At 37.6% G+C, this 22,627-nt stretch overlaps 1 protein-coding gene across 2 annotated transcripts in view; it reads right to left on the bottom strand.

The window, feature by feature from the left end:
- The window catches only part of EDIL3 (EGF like and discoidin domains 3), a 222,132-nt gene that overhangs the window by 117,273 nt on the left and 82,232 nt on the right, over positions 1–22,627 (bottom strand). Inside the window, exon 3 of one of the 2 annotated variants that reach the window (XM_085043169.1) lies at positions 13,007–13,036. The exons of the other annotated variant lie outside the window; for it this stretch is intronic. Within the exon in view, the coding sequence (XP_084899295.1) occupies positions 13,007–13,036 (30 nt within the window). The remainder of the gene's footprint in view (positions 1–13,006; positions 13,037–22,627) is intronic. 2 annotated transcript variants of the gene reach the window in all.

Raw genomic sequence — 22,627 nt, forward strand, 5'->3', positions numbered from 1 at the left:
TAAGTGAATTAGTAGTGTATTAGATTCTATCTGCCTATACATTCATTATAAACTAATGGCAGAGATCCAGACTTAATTGCACTGTGATTAAATATTTATCTTGTTTTTAATGCAGCAAATGGAGCGTGCTGATTATAATGATCAAGGTGTCTCCATCTGGATGCAGAGAAAGATAAAGTTCACCCCCTGAGTGCAAAATGCTTTTGGGTCATTTCTGCACATTTTGCTCCAATTCAATTCTTCCACAAGGAAGAAATTTAACCTGATTGTCCAGCCACCTCCCACCTTTTTTAAGCTGAATAGCTAGAGTATTTTCTGGAAAGATGCAATTTTTACTTGATGGCTACACAGAGCTTTTCCTTAACCCTTAAGCTTCTCACCCAAGCCTTTGATAGCAAATTATATCAAAATCTGAGGCATGGTGAGTGCAGCAGGCACTGTGGGGATTTTGCAGGGGGTGAAACATGAAAACAGTCTAAACCCTGGGGAAAGTGTTCTATGCACCACAAGACAATTTCCCCAAGACCTCTTTCATTATTTCTCCTCACATTCCTCAGCTACCAATCCTAAGAACTTCCTCTGCCAATTTCCAATGCTGTTTTTCTCTTCTTTGTACCCTTTGCCACTTAAATACGTGTTTCTGAATAATGCCCACAGTATTTTTCCCCCACCAGCTCTCTCATAAACATCCTTAGCAAGTGTTAATGTGAGACCTGTTCTGCATCTCACCATCACCTTTCACAGGAGAGCTTCATCTTCCCAGAGAACACCTCCTCTGTTTACAGAAAATACATTTTCAAGGCCTTTTCCTTCTCCACCTTTAACTTTCCACTCAGGCAGCATCACTGTTGTTTTTCTCCCCAGATGATCCTTTTTCTGTCACTGACCTCTCCTGTTCTCTCTGACCCAAGTGTGGCATCCTGGTAAATCACAATCCTCCCTTTGTGATTTACTTTGTATCATGGTTAAAACCAGTTTAATTTTCCAACTTACATTAGAAATATTTTCCAAGGTTGTTTTTCAGTTGATTCTGGTTTACATCAAACAGAAAAAAACCACCCTCTGCAAGCGTAGAGAATCATTTTGTAAAAACTTTGCTGAAGAACAGCAGACTTGAATTTTTAATGTTAAAACATTCAGAGAAATAGTAGATTAGTTTTCAGCTGGGATGTCTGGAAGATTTAGTTCAAAAGTGGAGTCCTGACAACACTAATGTCTACAGATTCTGCATTAAAGTAAACTCTCCAAATCCATTTTCTACATGATTGGAACAAATCCATGTCTGTGTTTACTGCACTGGCAATGGCTTAAATGAAACAGATCCAGCAATAAGGAAACTATACATGGTTTGGTACCTAATCCAGAACCTCAACTGCAACTGGCATTTCTGTGCAACAGTGTTATTTTCATCACCATAATTCTTGTCATCATACATGAAGATGTCACTTTTCATTGTTTCACTGCGCTTTGAACTGCCAATGATCAGGACTTCTCATCCTTTTTCACCATGTTCCACTATAGCTGGAGAATGGAAAAAAAACCTGCAAAGATTATGTGAACCTTAATTATAACAGCAAATAGATTAAATCCAGTTAGTCCTCTTGCTGAGGGAACTAAAAAATGCCACAGCTTAAACTCAGGCTATTCATATTTGTATGAGTCAGATCCTAATTACAAGTGTTGCATTAATGACACAGAAACAGCAGAAGAGAACCTCAGAGGGTGGTTATCCTTAGGACATGAAATATTATTAAAAAGTGATGAAAGAGAATCACTAAATGTGAAATATATATAGTCCAAACAGGCATAAAGTTGTCCACAGCAGAAACCAAGGGAAATAGACAAGAGTTACACTCCAGTCATTTATTTCCCTGAGGATGTAGGACACAGGAAATATATTCTTTCCTCTTCCACTTTTTTTCCCAAGCTGTCATCAAACCCTTCTACTTTCATGTAAAAAACCCCAACCCTAAGTCGTTTTGAATTCCAGAGCCTGTCAATATTCTCCAACTCTTTCTCCCTTCCTAGCTAGATCATTCCTCTCCTTTTTCTCCTCATCTCCCACTCCTGCTCCATATGATTCTTTTGTCATCTCAAACCCACACACGGATCAAGCATCCCAGTTTAAAATTCCAACCCCTGTTTGCAGTCACCAGCCCTCAGTTTGGAACCAACACAGCAGGGTCACTCAAGACCTGCCTCCTTTGCACCTCCACAGCACAAATACAAATTACTTGCTCTTGATTAACATGGTTTGCATGAAGTCAGTTGCTCCTGGATGGAAGTACTGACTTATTTTGGTGGGTAATGGTAGTAAGCCCTGCACAGCAATACTGCAGATCAGTATTTTCTGATAAACAATGCTTTTTAACTTAAAATTCCTGATTGTGTTATTACACAATTGTTTGTAATAGGAAGTTCAAGTACAGCTCTCAGCAAAGGTAAATTTTGCCTTCAAGGTCTGGGGCAGTAGCTGCAGCATTCCCCAGGGAAACAATTTATTCCTTTAGGGAATGGCATGGCAGAGTTCCACTGGAGTTGTTGCCTTAGAGCCCCTAAAATCAAGATTAAGGTGATAAAAAGTGGTCCCCATTTATTGAAGGTTTCTAGTAATAATTAATATTATTTATTATTATCATACTTTTGGCACAATGCACACATCATACAGGCCTTCAACACTTGTATAAGTTTAGCAAATTAGTGTAATTGACAAGAATCCCCAATTAGAAGTACAGTTAATGAAGTAATTCCCCCTTTTGGTTCAGCCTCCTGATGAAGCATCCCCCTGCTTCTAGCCCCACATTGTTTCTGTCTAAATACATGGGAAATTGAAATACCCTTGGTTCACTGAAGAACCAAAACTAGAACAGTACCTAACAGGGTATGAAAAGTATTGGAATTACCAAAGAAGCTATAGCATTATACAATAATAGTCTACAGAGCTACGAATATATGAGAAATAGTAAGAAGCAAAAATCTTTTGGCATCAGAGCCATGCAGCCTTTCCTGGTGTCCAACCTCAGCTGTGTCATGGGCAGCTCATCAGACACATCCAACTGCTTAACTTAAACAGTTATGGGCAAAACACTTAGCTTTCAGGGTGTTGTGTTGCCTGTATTCTGCCAGAAAAACTTGAGGTGGAAACAAGGCTTGATGATAAATACATTGCTTTACACATCCTGTCCTGCCTCTGCTCATGGCAGCTTAGAGCAGAATACACACCTGGCAGGATCTTTGATTTGTATTTTGTTTAAAAAAAATGCCCAGCATTGCTGTTTTGCAGGGAAAAAAAAATAGTAGAAACATTTTTTCACTTAGGAGACTGGATTAAAAGAAGAAAATTGAGATTTTTTTGGGCCAACATGGAAAGATATTGAAATAGTCTCACTCTTTCCCTTAGTGAATATTAATAAATAAACTGTTCTGCAGTTTGAACAGGACAAAATACTGTCGAAAAGTGGAAACTAATGAAATTCATGAATAACTGTAACACTGACTTGTAATATTACTGTAGAGTGTTAATTCATGCTTTGCAAGTCAGTGTTAAAATACGGTGCTGCAGGCAAATTGAATATATAAATCTCTACCCAGACCTTTTTGTTCTTGGGCTGTGGCTTCTCCATAGTAGCTATTGTAGCCTGACCAATAAAACTTCAGGAGTTCCAAGGCATTTCTCAACTCACTTGACACAAATAACTTTTGAAGTATATAAAAGTAGATTTCATGTTAACATTTTTTTTTAGTAATAGAGAACTGGTCATTCATGGGAGCATGTTACAATTAAAATTACAACTGTGTTCATAATTGGAGCATGTTATAATTTAATAATTTTTATTTTTATCCCAACAGTTGTCATACAGCCACAACTCCCATGGCCACCAGTGGAAGCTGAGTCTTGGATAAGTAAAGAATGAGTAAGTCTGAACTGGACTATGAAATTTGTTGACCTTTAACTTATCTTCAGTCACTCTGATAATTTTCATTTAGCATTTTATTACTTTGCAGTACTGTGGACCTTATGTAAATGTGTTTGCCATAATTTTGTTTTGAAGTCACATGGCATTTATTTGTAAGGAAAACTACTGAGGACAAGAGATTTATATAGGTGGGGAAAGAAAGAAAAAAAAAAGGAAAGCAAAAATAGTTATGATTACACAATAGTTAGGCAGCTGAATGCCACAAATCATTCTTTCTTCAAGCCTAATAATGGATATCCATCCTCTGAGGTAAAGCACTCTTCATCTAAAATAATTCCAGTGGAAAAAACAAAGTGCATTTTAATTGCAGCAATAAAAATTCAAAAGAATATACAATAAAACAAGAATCTATTCAATTTTTAAGACAAAAGAAAACAAGAAGGTCTTGGCTCTTGCAAACAGTCATTATCATATGGAAAGGAAATATATGAGTGAAAATGATTTGAATGAAGTGGTACATCTTTGATATTGAAGAAATCACCTAAGGAGTTGCTGTATATGTGCAGAAATCCCCATGGTCCTGTCTGAGTGAGCTCATTCAAGCCTTTGCTTGATATTTCCATGCCCCTAAAGCAATTTATATTCTCTTTATGAGAAGAAATACATCCGAGTTTCACCTGTTATGTTGTTTCAGTTACACAATTTAAACAGGGCTGTTTAGTCTTTCTCAATGTTAATGGCAAGCAATATGTCACTGTTTATTAAAATAATAAGGCAAATTCTTCCTTCAACATTTTTTTTCTCTGTTGAAGGGATTCTCAAAGAATCCCTTGTCTGATGTTTATCCATCTCACCCACCAGTTGGCTCAATAAAACGTGGGGCAGACCTTTCCTTCTCACAGCCTCCCTGCAACCCACGGGCCTCCATCAGGAAATGATCCTAAATGTCACATCTTTCCCTGATTACACAATCAGCCTCAAAGGAGGCTCAATTTCACAGAAGTACCTAACTCTCTGGGTTCAGCCATGCTCTCTCTGCTTTGCCACCTGCCAGAGAGCTTTTCTTGGCACTTCCTCCATGCTCTCTTTAGCAGCCATCCAACCTGCTCAAGCTTAGGTTCTTTAACACTCTGATGCAGTAAAATATGAATTACTGAAAAGCTGTGGTTGTAAGAATTAATTTTTTTTTTTTGCAAAAGTCAGAGTAGATCTTTGTTATTTTCTTGTTTCTTTCTAAACAAGAGCTATCAATAAAAAATAAATTTATTTAATGACAAGGCATGTGAAGTGATAGAGAAAGATCCTAGGACAAGAAACATACAAGGTATATCACTGTACATACCATAGAAGGTTTTCCTTGGGTGTTTCATACACTTAAAAAATGTAGAGATTATCCAATATAGGCATTCCCAAGAGAGTTATTAGAAAAGGATATTTCCCATTCATCCTGCTGTTTAGCATCATAGCATGGGGAGTAATAATAATAGTAACAACTTGTGGGAGCAATTTTTTGCTGGTTTTAATATTAAAATATTGAGGTTTGCTTATTTTCCTTCTCTTGCTTATTGCAGCCAGCAACTGGACAACTTTCAATACTTAAACCTTTCCGTTTCTTTCTAACCAGATTAATTTTTCTATTGTTGCTTTATGTATTGATGTTATTATATCTCCAGTTTAAGGTTTTCCTGGTACCTTTTTCAAACATGATATTGGAACACTACAGTCATGCCAAGGGTGCTTTCAGGATTTACACTGCTTAATTTTGCTGAGAATCTACAAATCTTATGTTGAAATACCAAGGAGTGTGTTGCTCCAAGAGTGTAGAGCTTCCACCTGAAAATCACTGGATTTCAGGAAGCCTCATCACAGCCACTCTTTTTTATTTTGTATAGCTGGAAATATCTGCACCCCAATTTCTAGCAACTTGCATCAGTACATTTGTAAGTGTACAACAGATATATCTACAAATAAATGTGTGGATTTTAGAAGGCTCAAAAACTTTGAAGCACAGAACATCCAACATGTTACATGCATCTTGTTGAAAGAGGTACATAAAATAATAAGATGAAGAAAAATTATAAAAATAAGAAATCAACAGCTTTACAAAAGGTGAGGTCCTGGAAACCTTGAAAACAAGTAATAAATGACAGAATAACTGCTGTCTTTGTTTTACATATCTGGCTTACAAGGAAGACTCATCTAGAGGTTTGTGTTTCTTTTCTTTGGCTGCAAAGACTGAGCCAAATTGGACTCTCTTCTCTTGAAGAGGAATTCAGGATGGGATGACATCTACCCATTCTGCTGCTGAGCTGCTGCCCAAAAATAAGGCTACAGAACAAACAGTTTTGGCACAATTTAATGTCAAATGCACAACTGCCAGTTGCACTGCCAAAACAGGCACTCATGACACGTAATCCACCACTCAAACCTCACAATAATGAATAATATTTAGGTTAAAATGTCCGCATGGAAGGGTCTGGGTTATTATCTGTGACAAATGTACTTAGTATCTTTAAATTCACACTTATTTCTTAGTCTTTAAATTTGCTGTCTTACACTATCTTGTACAGGACATCATTCCACAAATTGGTCATTATTCAATATGTTTTCATATTGAATTGATACAAATTTCAAATACAAAGCATATGATCTTCCACTTGCATTTGTACACTGGGATGAATGCTGTGTAGCCACCACAAATATCACTCTCTGCAACCATGCAGATTATGGAAAAATGCCCATGTGTGAGTTTCTCAGGCAGCTGCCAGCACTGCAGGCTAATCTCAACCTCCTAGCTCACTTTTTTTGTCAATCTTGAAAAGAAGTGAGCAGTTTTGCCAAACTGTGTTATTTTTATGACGTATGGACAGAGAGTCACTAAGGGATGTGCTAAAAATGCTAATTAATTTTCATTCCTGACCCAAGCAAGATTTCCAGCTTTTAAATGCGACAGGCTACTCTAATAGCCTTCAGTGCCACCTGGCATCTAGAACTATTTTTACTGCATGAGCCTCATTTCCATCAGAATGGGGTTCAATATGACCTTTTATAATTTTCTGGTTTAGTCTGTATTTTGCTTGGAATAGATGGAAAGGTAATTAGCAAGCTAGCTTCAGGCACTGGAAGAAAATAAAATATGCAGTTTGAGAAGGGAAAGAAAAGGAATTGCTGCAAATGTGTAAACCAAGTTCAGCAAGACAATAAATCTGTGGTACAGACCCCGGAGAATGGCAAATCCTTTCCCTTAGAATAATTCTGAAAGATGATTTTTTCCTCTTCGAAGTGTGTGGAATAGAATAGCTTTGCACACCACAGCAAAATCACCAAAAGAGAGCCTGGGAGCTTTCAAAAAACCACAGCTTCAGATCCTGCTGTGCACTGGGCAGGAAACTGAAGTCCTTGAGACTTGACTAGATGCATCCTTGATGCTTCCAGGGTGACAAAGAAAGCACATTAAACATCTCATGCTTTTCTTCTGAAAGTTTCGTACCAATAACTTAAAAAAACAAAAAAATCTGGTTTGTCTTCTCTTTTCTGATCATCATAGAATCATAAATTATTATGGGTTGGAAGGGACCAAAAAGATAATCCAGAGTCCAATAATCATCATAGTGATCATTCAAGAAGTTGAAATTTTAAAATTACTTTTACAATCAACAAAGGCCATGAGGGCATTATTTTCAGGAGACACCCTGTGTGAAAACAAATTTCAAACCCTCATCAGTTAAATATTTTAAGGGCAAACATGTGGTACAGTTATTATATAATCATATAAGGATACTTTTAATGTAAATATTAATGCCAGTAAGGTCTGAAATATTTTTAATTTGGACATTTAATGTTGTTCTCTGAGAACCAAGGACATGTGTCCAGAACTTTGACCAAACTTATTTGTCTGCTCTTTGATGAACAGTGCAACACCAAATGGTAAAAGTTTTTGCTTACATGTAGGAAGGAAAGACAAGGAAATAAGTGATTAAAATACTGATCTGTTCCAGAACAGACTTAACTAATATTTGAATTACAGAATTATGGAATGGTTTGGGTTGAAAGGTGTCTTTCCAGTGCCACCCCTGCCCTGGCAGGGACACCTCCCACTGTCCCAGGCTGCTCCAAGCCCCAGTGTCCAACCTGGCCTTGGACACTGCCAGGGATCCAGGGGCAGCCACAGCTTCTCTGTCACCCTGTGCCAGGGCCTCAAACCCTCACAGGGAACAATTACCTCCTGATATTCCATCTAAATCTACCTATTTTTAAGGTGTCTAAAATGCATTTATTTTAAATTATTTTATATTAATCTATCTAACATGGTGCCAGATTGAACCCTCCTACCTTCTACTCTACATCATTATGAAAAATCAAAACCATAAAAATTTGATATTCTGCATATCAAAGTAATATTAAACTGGTGCAAGGGAAAACCTGGGATTTTAATAGTGTTATGTCTAGTGTTTTCAATCTATGAAAAATTATCATCCAGAGAATTTTTAATGCAAGGACATTTAGGTAAAGAAAAAAACATACTTCTTTACAACATTTTTATACTACAATTTCCATTCTGTCATTTGGTGTCTTTTTAACCTCCACATGTCTCATGAATAATTTTATTTCTGAGGAACTCATAATTCGACCAGAAATACTCTCTTATGAGTCATCAAGGCTATGCCCAGCAAGGAATCAGCTTTGAAATATCTATTGACCAAAACAACTTATAACTACCTTTAATTTTCCATCTTTTAAAATTTATTTTCTTTCTCTAAAGTTTGGTTTTTGGGGTTTTTTTTTTTTGGGTTTTTTAATTCTGCTACTAGGCTGCAGGACAAACACCAAGGCAATATGCATTGGTGTCCTGCTTTAAAAAGCTTCCTAAACACAGGAAATCCAGGGAAGAAAGCAAGCCCCAGAGAAAACTGGAGTTTTCCTAACAGAAACAAAACTCATAACTTGTAAGCAATTCACATTTCAGGTACTGCTTAACCCAGTGTTCATACAGTATGGGTAATGGGCAACTCCTAGTAGGTTTAGATCTCTACTTTTCATAACTTTTTGATAACAATAAGGATTATGTCTAGTACAAGTTTCATCCTGGAACTTGTGTTCTTCCATTCTAATTATTTTCTAAAATTCCATTGAATTCCTTTTATGAAACAAATTTAATTCTACAGATTTTTCCAGCAGAAGTCTATTTCATGTGGTATGGCATTTTTAACTTTAGTTCTTTCTCAAAAGTTATATTTTCCCCCCTTGTCATTCACTTCTTTAGGAAAAACATGTTACAAGAACTTTATATAATTTGAAATTCTAAATAAAAAGGGAACACATTAAGATATCACATGGAATTGTAGAAAAGTAATATTATTTTCCAGTGGAAAAAATAGACTACTTGTAGTAGTTGCACACAAATATTCAATGCAGAAGTACACACTGTGCCACAAGTGTTGAAGGGATTATTTTTTCAGTAATGTCTTTGAAGAAGGAGATCCTGTCATATGTTGAGTTTATAATCTTTACAACACCTAAATTTAATTAAGACAACAGTAAAACTCACACTGTAAAAGAGCTTTTGTTACCATGAAATTCTAAATGTGCTTGCATATGTTACAGAGGTGGAATGCAAAGACAAAAATGCCAGGTACCAAAAGCACTAAGTATAAAAAAACCAAAAATAAAAATCCATGGCAGAGGCAAGGAATGGCTCCAGCTAAGTGCTGACCTCAAAGGACATGTATTTATCATTTCAGTCAAAATCACTGTGTGGAGACAAGTGAACAAAGTGCTGCATGCTATGCTGAGCTCTGTCTCATCACGTCTGGGCAGAATTACTCTTTAATAACTGCAGGAACGATCCCAGGCTCCTTGAGGAGACGTGGGGGGGCAATCCATAAAACCACAGGGAGACATTTTCGGGATGCAAAGCTTCAAACAGCAGGACATCCAGCAGGAGCTGCTCCATGAGGCTTAAAAACAGTTGTCAACTAAGCATTCTCCTCCCAGCTCAGCAAACAGCTTTCAAAGACTTGTGGCACATATGGGTGGGATAAAAACACATGGAAATGACAGAATTGACCTGATATTTTCCTAGTTTTGATGCCTCAGCTTCTGGGAAAACTATTTAATTGATGAATAGTTAAATAATGTAGTTAAATTACTTGCTTAAATTTGATTTTAAATAAATCAAAATAAATGAAGAAAGGTGACTCAAACGAGAGCTTGGATGCCCACAACAACATGAAATTATAGGTATTTAACTGGAATGAAGCAAGAGATCTAGAACAATGCTTACCCAGAAGTAGTGCTAAGGAAAACCTTGTCAGAACTGTGAGGAGTGTTTTCAAATACTCCTTGGTTTATCTTTGCTTCTAAAGCAACTTGAGTGAAAGGCAATGGGTTATAATTAAAGTTCATTAGTCTGAAGCATTTTGAAACTGAAGCACCTCCTGTGAAATATGGTTTCTATAGAGTGATAACTATGGGGAGCTTATTATTACAGAATTATGAATGTTCCACCTAGTGATTACAACTCTCAAAGTCAAATTTTAGTAACTTTGCTTCTACAAGATTCCTCCCAGAGGGCATTGCCTGAGCAGCTAGACCCTATCCCAAAAAAGAAGAGTATGGGAAGCAGCACTGTTCCATCCCTTTGATTAAAGAGGAAATTTTAGATTGGTCCTGATCACAGGTCAATTAAAAATTTGTAATTGTCATAAAACATTGAAATAATGTTTACAGTACTTATAAAAATATTCACTGCAGTTTATCCTCATATTCTCTCATAAGTGAAGGCATTGCTTGGAAAAACACTGTGTTTGAATAATGCTTAGATAAATTTCATTAACTGCTGCTGCTCCTTTTTTTGTGGAAAAGAGCAAAATCTTGTATTTAATAAAACTGCCTCTACCAGGCACATCCCACTGAAAGGTCCTAGTTGAGTGCATGAGGTTTTGAATGCAGTTTCTATTTATTTCTCTGCACCCCTGCAACTTCCAAACTGCACGACTGCACTCCTGCTCTGAGGGAGGGGAATCAGCTTCAAGCAGAACCTTCAGGTCTGTGAATGGCAATACAGCCTGAGAAATAAGCTGTACTAAAACAATCCTGTAAGAATGCAGAACTAACTTGTTACTTTCAAAACAGCAATATCTGGTCGTACCTCGCAGCAAAATCAATAGAAACTATAAATTATGGAGCATCTGAAGAGCTAGTGCTGCTTCTGAAATCTTAAGATAGAAATTAATGTTAGGCTGCACTTTATTCATGGATTTTTCTCTTAGTATAAATCATATCTGGAGTGGAGCCCACGTGGCTGTGTTATAAATTCCACTCCACTTGTCCATTTTCAGCTGATCTGTCTGGTTAGCTCGGCCTGCTCACCAAAAACAGCAGAGGTGTTCAAAATGCAAGGAGGGAGGCCACGTCTTCCTTGAGATGCTCCAAAAAAATGTGTGTATTTAAACCTTTTCCATAAGGGGAAAAAGGCTGGGTTTTTTGGTTTTTTGTTTCTTTCCTGTGTAAGAAAACCCATCCTTTTATAACTAATGTTTCTACTGAACAGCTGTGGGAGGTTTCTGCTAAAATTCCCTCCATGAAAATTTCAAGACTGACCAATCTCTCAAGAAATGCACAGTTGAAAGTTGATGTTTAGTAATGATGATATTTAGTCCATGGAGGTGTGTTAGTACTCCACAGCTTTTCCCCAAAATTCCTCCTTTCCCTGTTTCGCAGCGTTATTTCTCATCTCAGTCCTGCTTCCAGCCCATTCTGCTGCTACATTTGTATTTAAATCTCCCTTCTGCTTCTTTCTGCATTCAGCACTAGTCTTAACCACTCTCCGTCTCACATCCTGCTCTTGGCTTTGTTCTCCATCCTTTCATTTATTATTCTCTGCCGTATCCTAATTACTTATATTGCTCCCAAGTTGTAGGTTAGCGCTGTAAACAGTGTTCAATCCCTCCCTGCCATCTTCCTCCCTTCATTCACTTTCCTTACCTTTTCTCTTTCTCTCCTCTGGAGACCTCTGCTTCTTTTAACAAGCCACTATAAAGCGATTCCCCATTTATTTGATGTTTTAGCTCGCTGAGTTTGTGCAACTCGGTGCCATTTCAAACATGCTAGGCTGCTCAGTGGCATTCCTCTCTGCTACATTGTCTTCTTCTTTCTTTAAATACTCCCCAGCTAATGGATTGCCAATTAATTAGAAATAGTTAATCTTCACAATAAAATAAACACGACGCGTTTGTGTCTCTCTGGGAGCTCCTAAACTAATTTTTATGACTGTGATGGTAACCATTCTCGCTGCCTGGCAGCTTGTCAATGGAAATAAAAGTTCTCTGAGCAGATATCCAAGCCACTGTTTGGAGAATGTTTTTTTTTTGAGCAGGATGCTTCTGCATCTGCTGTCTTTCCCTCCCCTCACTGCTTCTCTGTCCTTAAGGGTGTCAGTTTTGGGGCATCATGCAGATGGCTGAGTTTTGCCAGCATAAAGACAGAGAAAAATCTAGCATTCAAAAATGCAAACCAAAACAAACAAACAAAAAAAAAAGCACAAAAGACCACCTCCCTCCCAAAAAAACCAAACCAAACCAAAAAAAACCACAACACCAAAACCCAAAAAAACCCCACAAAAAACCCAACCCCCAACAAAGAAACAAAACCAACCAAACAAACAAACTCCCCCCTCCCCAAACACACTGGTTTTATTGTTTTTTGGTTTGGTTGGTGGTCTTTTTGTTTGTTTGGGGTTTTTGTTGGTTTTTTTTCTTTTGTTTGTTTGTGTTTCTTTTTTTTTTACTTCTGATGGCTTTTGACTAATTTTGTTATCTGAAGCTTGATGTGCCAGCTTGGCCATGAAAGGAAGGAACACACCCTAAATATTTTCAAATGCTACCAGATTACTGTATTCCCCACTGACTCCAAATTGAGAGGAAAGAAGACAAAAAGAAGGGGGAACAGACAGGAGAGGAGAGAACCGAACTGTGCTGTGTCTATTTGTCAAGTCAGACACAAAATAAACCTGGTTAAAATTATTTTTCAAGGAGGCAGCTCTCGAGAAATGGTTACCACGATGCAGATGCAATGTAAAGTATTCATACCTGCTGAAGTTGGTTCCTCTTCAATGGAGGCTGTGCAAAAAGGTGTCAGGAGTGGGGAGGGAGGCAGGGACAGGGGATGGGAAAGGAAGAGGAAGGAAGGGAAAGAGAGAGAGAGAAAAAGAAAAAATACCAATGAAGAAAGGCATGTAATACTAATTGTTGTATTATTTACATTTTCTTACTGTAAAAGCAGATAGATAAAATGAAAAACTGTATTCTCATCATCCTCCACCCCTTCTGGTCCCTTCAGTTTGCTCCCAGTGGGAATTGCTGGTTCTGAAATGGAGCAGTTAGGGAGCCAAGGTGGCAGTTTTGGGTGGGATGTGTGGGAGTTTGTCAGTCACCCACTGGGCTCCCCACCCCAGATGTTTACTGTCTGGGAAAAGCAATAAAAATCCTGTCTTCACCTCTCCCTTTCGTTGGCAGATAACCATTAAATTGCCTTAAGTTACCATCAAAAAGCACTGATGACTCTGGACTATCTGTTACCCTCACATTCAAAAGAAGGAAAGAGACACATTCTCAGCAAAAGTGCATTTTAAAAGTGCATCAGTGACCTAGTTCTTTCTGTTCCTTTAGCCTGTGTATTTTATACACACATGCATCACAAAAACAGTCTCTTCTCAGTCTTGAAAAACTTTGGGATGACAGCAAAGGCTGAATTCAAGTGTTTCTCACCCAGATAGTGTAAATGGACCCAGAAGGAAGAGAACTCTCTATAAATGTGATAGAGAGGCCCACTTGAGATATTAAACACAAGTATCCATACTTTAACTTTTTCTCTTTTAATGACTGCCTCCTACCAGTTGAAATGGAGGCTCCTTCTGTTTGATTTCTTGCAGAATGAGCTCAAAAAGCTCCCCTACAGCAATGGCAAACATTGATCCACCCCGACAGCCTCAGGGTTTGCACGTGGTGTGGGTAAAAATTCCAAATATTTGCTCAAAGACCAGCACCACGCTTGGTAAATTGCCTTTTTTTCATCCTTTGCTATCAACCCACGCTTTATGCAGGGAGGAACTAGGAGGGGAGCAGGGAGGCCTTCCCTCTTTTTAGCAGGATTTTGTCATTTGGGAGCAGCCATAAACCTTGCTTAATTCAGTGCAATATTCCATTTGCAACTGCATGTGACAAGCAGCACTGAACACATCAGTTACTGCTAATTGCAGAGTAGCACGGTGTCCTTTTGGGGACTGTCAGATCTAATCGAGAGGAAATAATGAATTACTCTCTCAAGCACCAGCCAACCATCTTGTCTCTAGCTGCAGACACTGGAGGCAAACAGGTGGTTTTTATTTCTAAAGTTTGGGGTTTGGATAAACCCTGAAGAAGGTTACAGGACCACAACAGCATGACATTGTGTCATACATAATTTAAAATAGCCTAAACATGCTACTTAGCTGAGCCTTGCCTTCTCTAACTCCTTATTCAATGTTTGAATGTGTATTTTGGAACTAGATTAACCCATTATGCAGTGTATATATGCAAAGATCACATTCTTGTTCTTGCACTACTTAAACTAACTTTAAATTAAATGTGTTTGCAGTAGTAGAGGATTTCAAGATAATGGAAGAAAGAAGGGAAAATACCATCCTACTGTTTTTAACCTGAACCAATCAGCTAAATCATTCATTTAACAATGTGACACCTGATTGTAAAACCCCAAAAACCAAAGAAATCAAACAACCAACCAAAAACACAACCCAAGCAACCTCCCCCCAAACCCCACAAAATAACAACAACAAACCCCAAAACCAGAATATTTCTAATATTTAAATTACAGCAACAGAATGTGAAGTAAATAAACAAACTACAAATTAAGTCAATAAAGTAGGCTGCATTTTCTCCAGGCACCAGTGGAAGAGAGGACTATACAGACAGAACAGAAGATGAAAGCTAGAAGTTGAAATTTTACGAATGCCCCAAATCTATATTAGCTTCCAGCTCTACTGCTGCTTGAACGAAAAATAATTCAAAGTACTGGAGACTGTGCTTTAAAACTGGTTAAACAAAATTGTCCAATTACACAAGGAATATTTATTGCAGCAACCATTTCCTTCAGACTGCTATTTGAATAATATTCTGAGACTTAATTATCGGGATGAATAGCAGCATTAGCAATTCAAAGCTGGATTCTGTTATTACTCTGATGGTTGTTTCAGAGGGACCACTCTGCACTTAGGTACACATCTAAATAAAACAGGATAGCTAAATCTCAGCTGAATAAATCACTCAGATGCCAAGACAGCTATGCCAATAATGTTACTTTTCTGTTTATTTAATTAATTTTGGCTATTGGATTGCTGGTTTAAGCTCTTCCAGGAATAGACTGTGTTCTTTTCTTGTCTGAGAGTTAGTGAGAACTGCTTTTGCAAAAAGACCTAATTTTACTTGTCAATTTTGTATTAATCCTAGACAGAAATTAAAGATGAATGTTAAAAATAGATAGGAAAATGCAGTTCTGAACTTGTTCACAACTCATAAAAACTTTTAGGAAAAAAAAATCAAATTTACTTAATCGCTTGCTTTTTGTGACAGGATATTTTTACCTCCCTTTAGATTAATAAACCATGTTAAAAGAAACCAGCCTTCAGTAAGATGTTGAGTGCTCAGAAAATATATCTACTTTTGCTTTATCATACCAGCTCAAATGCAGTATCAGCACTCTGCTTTCCCCTTCTTAAGGAAATGCACTAAATCACCACACCAAAAATTTCCTACACGACACCACCTTTTTTTCTTCCCCCTCCTTCTTTTTCCACCAGCAGTGATTTAAAACATTTAGTTATTTTAAAAAGCTATTTATATAGTGACTCATCCCCGGGGTAATTATCTGTAATTCACTCTTTACTCGTTTCAGAGGGATGGAGTTGCCTTGCTCGGCGGGGCTGGCAGAGCTGGTGACTCACTGGGGTGGGTGGTGAGTCCCCATCAGCCTGGCATCCTCCTTGTGACCCCTGAAATGTGACACTCCCACGGAGGAGACAGTAATACCACCCAAAAAAGCCCCCAAAGAGTCACAGGCATCCCCAGGCCATGGTCTGATAACAGCACTGCACGACTTTATACTGAAAATTACTCTGCAGTGTTAAAGCATTTTCAAAAACACAATTCTTCCCCTTTTAATGCATCGTTGACAAAATATAATAAGATATACGGCAGCAGAAATGTTGGATTTTATCTTCTTTGGGAAAACCTGATGTGCACTTGGGAAAACTTAATCCTGTTTTCCTTAGAGGTGAATAACACTGGATGACATTAGTGGTAGAAAAAAAGAAAGAAGCAAGGAGACATGGGCGGGTTTGGAAAGTCTGTGCTGGGATATGTGTCATCCAACATTAGCTTAAGAGGGATAATCCAGAAGGGCAATGCTTGGATGGGATCTGAATATCTGTGCCAGTCTCCTGATTATTTCTGTTACAATGGCAGAAGCCTTGACAGGTCTGGGGAAAAAAATCTGAAATTTGAGGTATAAGTATCTCAGTTTAGGCAGACCCAGTGTAACAGCCTATGTTATGTCTTATTACATATTACACTAGCTTTGCATTATCTTAAAGTTTGTGTTAATTACATATTAATGAGAAATTTTTTTATATTCAAATAAAATGAAAGACTCATATATAAAACAATAAACTTAGATACATATGGTATTATGCCTATGGAAAAATTATGCAAGAGGTCTACAAAACTATCCAAAAGAACAGCAAGCTCCAAGAGCAAATAACATTTTCCTGAATGCAACATCAAAAATAAATCATATTCTGCTCAGCATCAACTCTCAGGGTCTCAGAGGACCTGCATGCAAGGAAGACTGACTTCCCAAAATCTCAGCTCTAGTCATTAAGAATGTGATTTTAATGCTACAGATGTTTAACTGAAAATATCTTCCCTCTCTCTGCACCTGACAGGCTTCAGCATTCACAGCCTCTGGAACAGCATTTGCCTCCTCCCTGCTTCCGCTGGACAAGTTGTTCTTGCAGTCATTCATTAAAAAAAAAACCAAAAAATGAAAAACAACCAAAAAAAAGCCAAAACAAAAATAAACCCCCAAAAAACAACCAACAAAATCCCAAACAAATAGACAAAAAAGGCACAACAGAACAAAAAGGAACAAACAAAATCAGAACCAGGAGGAACACACAAGGCCCCTCAGTGGTGCATGTCAGACATAACTCACTACAAACTGATGAAACTCTGCTTTGGTGACAGATGTTCGATGGAAAACAAATATATTCATTAAGAAACCCTAAAAATGGCCCTTGGCAGTAAGTAGAGAAAATTTATTGCTTTTGACAGGTTACATTGATTTAAGCACTTAAACCTATGAAAAACTTACTCTTTCTGCATTTTTTTATTCAGGAGTAAAAGTTGTAATAAAAGGTTGTCTGAGCAAAATGTCAGGTATTATTCAAATCTAGAATATTTAAAATGTTAGAAATTCTTATAGAGGCACCAAATTCATTCTCACTGGTCTTCCTTTTTTACCAATCATCAGGGCCAGGTGCTGAATGAAAGTATGTTTAAATATGAAATAAAAAAAATTTATTTCGGTGAAACACTATATTTTGTAGAATAGCTTGTAGAAGACAAGATTAGGTAATGTGTGATTTTGGGTTTTTTTGGGACATTTTTGGTAAGTGCCTTCACATTCACACATCCCTAGAACAAGGCAGGAGCGCCTCAGTATTTGGCAGGATGATCTCCTTAAGGAGAACAGCGTAAAGAAATTTAGTTTTAAATCAGTTCCCGAGTTCTTAGTCAGCTCCAGCCCTTGCCAAGGATCCGAGAGCTGCCAAAGGCACAACAGCACTGAAAGTTGTGATTCTGAAACCAGGAGCAGTCTGTCATGGCTTGAAATACCACTCAGTTTTACACACACGGTGCCATCTGTGGTTCTGAGATGTGAACATTCCAAGAGAGCAGAAAATGTAGTGAGAAAGCACCGTGGCACTCTGGTGTCCAAAAAACAAGTGTGCTCAGGTGACCAAGCAAATCAGAGCGTGGTATTTGCTTCTTTAAGTGTTAAAGAGCACTCTCCAAAAATCAAATTGCTAACCTTAAAATTAAAGGCTAAAAAAGGCTGTAAAATATAGTTGTAGAAGTAGTTACCTGCGAGCATCTGCTGCACTTGTGATGCAAAAACCTACCTGGGAAATCCCCACAGTCACAGATTGAAAGCTTTGCCTTGCAAGCCAAACAATTTCATCTTTTCATATTTCAGTCACTTGCCTGAAGCTGTTTCACTTGGTTGTTTTGTGTGTTTTCAGGGAAGTTTTACTACCTGTTCTTACGTGAATGTGGAAATTTAAAATAACATCATATACCACACTGCAAAGCAATGATGGTGATACTTTTTATTTTATGAATATTCTCCCACCTGGGGGAAAAAGTACAATAAAAGGCCAATCAGATTTTCACAGAGTTTTTTGCTGGTTCTGGACTGGTAAAGGAGGTTGGATTAGGTATCTCAGTGCAGTGCTTGGTCTGTACCATGCCACTTGAAAATATTCAATATACAACATTCAACAGCATAAAAAAGGATTCAAAATACGATAAAATATGCCCAAAACAGATCAGAAAATAGCAGTTAAGAGGAATAAACACCAGCTCTATGCAGTCCTATAATATCAGACACTAACTGTAGTGCATGAAGTTTTTGTGTCACTATTTGCCATTTTTAACCCCAAATTAACTTTAACCAGCTGCCCGGTAAATTACACCCAGAATGGCCACTTTGCATAGTGGAAATACAAAATGGGAAGTTCAGTAAATACACAGGCAAACCCACAGACTTTCAAACCCTAGAATTTCAGCATAAATGTGAATCCTGCAATTTTCAGTGTTCTCCCAAATACTTTGTGAGTTTTGGCAAACTGTCTAACGTGCCATTGTGAAGATTGTGCTGCCATCCTTTCCAGAGAACGAACCAACATGCAGACAGCAGCTTCATCATAAAATTGCTAAGATTGGTAAACATCTCTTAAAACATTGAGCCACCATATTAAAAGTCTTTAGGCTGAAAGTAGACAAAAAGTATTCAATAGTCACTTTTTCATAGAAAATACATCATCATAAATAGAACTGCATTGGACCAGAGGCATACAGCTCTTGGTGAAAATGACTGGCTCCATTATAGGCCCTACAAAAGAATTAATTTTTATCTTTTTTTTTTTAAATATAAATCTATAGAAGTCTGTTCAGCACGACTAGGGGCCAGCATGCTGCTTTACCAAGATAATTTCCACACAAAATGATCCTCATCACAGGAAACCTGAACTGTGAATTGAGTAATGTGCCAAGAGGAGAATTCAAAGGAGCAGATGGCAGATAAAATGAAAGATGTGGTGTTAGAGGAGTCCCATGCAGGGAAACATGGTGCTTTGGTTCAATGTGTGCTTTTTAACCATTTTTTGGTGAATTCAGGATTAAAGAAAATGCCCCATAGTAAAGCAGGAATGCAGGTTTGAGAGAAGAACCAAGTCCTGGTGCAAGAAAGGCAAAGCAGATCTTTTCAAATTAATTTATATTTTCATTGGTCAGGCAAAATTTGGAGACTGGAACTTATTGCTTAAGGAAAAACAGACACACAAGTATTCCCTTCTAACATTTCTGGCCAGAAACAAAAGATCTTATTAACTTTGCAGCTAATATTGGGCTTATATTTAACTCCACTAAAACCAGAATAAGTACTTGTAAATATCTGAACCCATTCTTTCTTAGCATTGAAAAACATATGTTAAAAAAGATGTGTGATGTAGACTGTGGCAAAACAGTGTCAGTATTGTCAAGTTTCAATAAAACACTGCCCTTTTCTAGATCTCAAGGATTTATTACTACAGATCTATGTTAAGAACAGTGACAATAAGCCATATATCAATTTTTCTCATAGTGTCTGCAGAAGCCACGTTGAACCTGGACCTCTCCAAAAACAACACATTGTTCTACCCTAAAATACAACAGATGTGTGAGCTCACTTTGAACCTGGGTGAGCTTGGACAAATTTCTGTGTCCCACGCTGGTTTTAATGAGCACACAAACTTCTTTGGGGACACCTGCACTTCAACACACAGGAATACAAATGAGAAACATGCTCAAGTGTAAAAGCAAATTATTTTTCTCCCTTGCTCTCACCAACATGGCTTTGCAACGTACAAATTAGGCAAGAGACAAGACTGTGATAGGAGTTAGAAAAAATACACCTGGTGTGAGTTTCTTCTTCTCAGAAATGCTATGTTTTCCCTCCTAATTTGTCACTTTTATAATTCTTAATTTTTCAGGAAATCGCTAAAAATTCAGTGCTCAAGGCCCTTTCTCGTGAACAAGGGAAGATCACTTACACTGATTTTTCTTTTATCTTACAGAATAAAGCTGTTGACTGGAAGCCAACAGTTTATCAGCCTCTCTGAATCCACCCCTGAAACAAACATTTTCACAGGAGCCATCAGTGAGCTCTCTGGTGCTCCTCCATGCCCTTCACTTTTCATTAACTTGGGAGTCAGGCCTATTGATTTTGAGTTTTTCTCTCTCTTTTTTTTTCTTTTTTTTAAGATGTTTTTATTTCGTCCTGAGTATATGGATTTTCCCACGTCTCCCCTGCTTCTCCATACGTTCCTCAGAGGAGATTTATTCATTTTCAGGTTTTCATTTTTGGGTTTCCAAGGGGGGAATTCAAAATCATTCCCAACCAGCACCTCCTGAGCTGAGAAAGAAGAGCTGCCAGGCTCTGGAGAGCTGTGCTAAAATCCTGCCCTTCGTTTTGGATTTTCCCTTCTCCTTTTTTCCTTCATCCTTCTGCAAACAGATGGCAAAACCTCCCCTTTCAGCTCACGTTGGAGTCTAGAACATTTCCACACGTTCCTGTCTCGCTGCACACTCTTGCAGCTCATCTCAAAAACAAGGATTGCCGTCATCATCTGCTCCCCTTGGCACTGGAGGTGGTGGAAATGCTTTTGAATTGGGTCGTTTCAGGTCAGAATTATGAAAATCAATGTTTTCATCCTTGCTTATGGATTTGGCAATGCCTTGTGTTCGTCACAGAGAGGCGTGAAGAAATGCAAAAAAAAAAAAAAAAAATTGTCATCTTGTCTTCATCAACTGCTTTGTTCAGGTAAAAACCTGGAGAAGACTATTTTACTGTATGTCTTCCTGTTTTTTTCTTTTTTGTTTTCCTTCCCCACTCCCCCTAACATATTAAAGTGTATATTGAGTGGAAGTGGAAAACTTTTCATTTGGGTCAACCAAAAATTTCCATGCTTGTGGTGAAACTCCTCATCTTAACTTCAATCCTTGCAAGAGAAAAAAGTAAAAAGTCAACCCTTTAATAACACTTCAAATATTCTTTTAAAAAATTCAAAATTGGGTGTCGATAAACACTGTCTCAAAAAAATTAAAATGAAAGTCAGTAACACATTTTCATAAATATTTTTCCTGATTTTTTTTTTTAGGTTGCACTTCTTTCTGTTAGTTTTTAGGTCAAAGATATGTGTTTGTTTTTAAAGTTAAAAATTCCTTCTGAATTTAGCAAGCGCTCATGAATAATTTGCATGGTCCCCTCGGCATTTTCCAGTTAATATTCATGCTAGGAAAAGTTCAGGTTCAGAGATGGGTGATCCAAATGCTAACAGATGCAGTTTTATTGCATTGTCAATTGCTCAGCTTTATACAGCATTATTAATGTTAACACGAAATACTGACTTAACTAAGTCAGTGGAGTTGCTGAAGTCTAACAAGGATTTAAATTATAGACAAAGACAGAAAGTAAAAGACAAATATTAATCCCAAACACTAATTTTTTCCCCTCCAAAACCCTTTTCACCAGGAATTTTATGATGACTTCACCAAACAGAAAATAATCCTCTTAATGAAATCCACTGGAATATTAAAATTTACCTCAAACCACCCATTTTAAAGTCTCTACATTAATTACTGTGTACAGCATTCTGCACACCCTTTCCACATCAAAGATTGTTGTGACTGAGTACAAGGTACATTGAAGAAATCAGACATAAAAAAACTGCAGTCATGAAATATTCATCTGGTGAGCAAATCGCTCCACTTCATAAATATTCCATGTTTTAACCCAGTGAATTTTATCCATGACTCTGCATTAAAAGGACACAATGACACCCTATAGATTTAAAAAATAAACACAAAAACATGTATACAGCCATGCATGCCCTGCTCTGTGTGAGCTGACAGAGCAAAGTGTCTGCTAAAGCTAAACAGCTGATATTTGGCTGAATTTTCCTCACTTATGTATCTCCTTCCTGACTCTCTCTGTAACACACAAAGCTCTTTAGAAAAGATCCATTTCATAAGTGTAGAAGTGACTGACTGAATTTATTGTCTCCTGCTGACCTGGAATAAATCAATGAAATACACATTTATATTACCTTACACTGGCTGGGCTTTTTTTGCTGTGCTACCTTGCAGCTTGAGAATTATCCTAACAGCTCCTCACATCACTTTATAATGTAGATATCCACTGAAACCACCAGAGCTTAGCCCAGCCAGGACAAAATCCGAGCTTAGAACTCCAGGATAATTAATTCCTCTGCAATTAGGTCAACCTTTCCCAGCAGAAAGTGATCATGTAAATTTTGATGCCATTTTGCAGATGCA

Source organism: Lichenostomus cassidix, chromosome Z, assembly GCF_008360975.1.
Source record: "Lichenostomus cassidix isolate B80296 chromosome Z, HeHo_3.0, whole genome shotgun sequence".
In the NCBI taxonomy this organism is placed as follows: Eukaryota; Metazoa; Chordata; class Aves; order Passeriformes; family Meliphagidae; genus Lichenostomus; species Lichenostomus cassidix.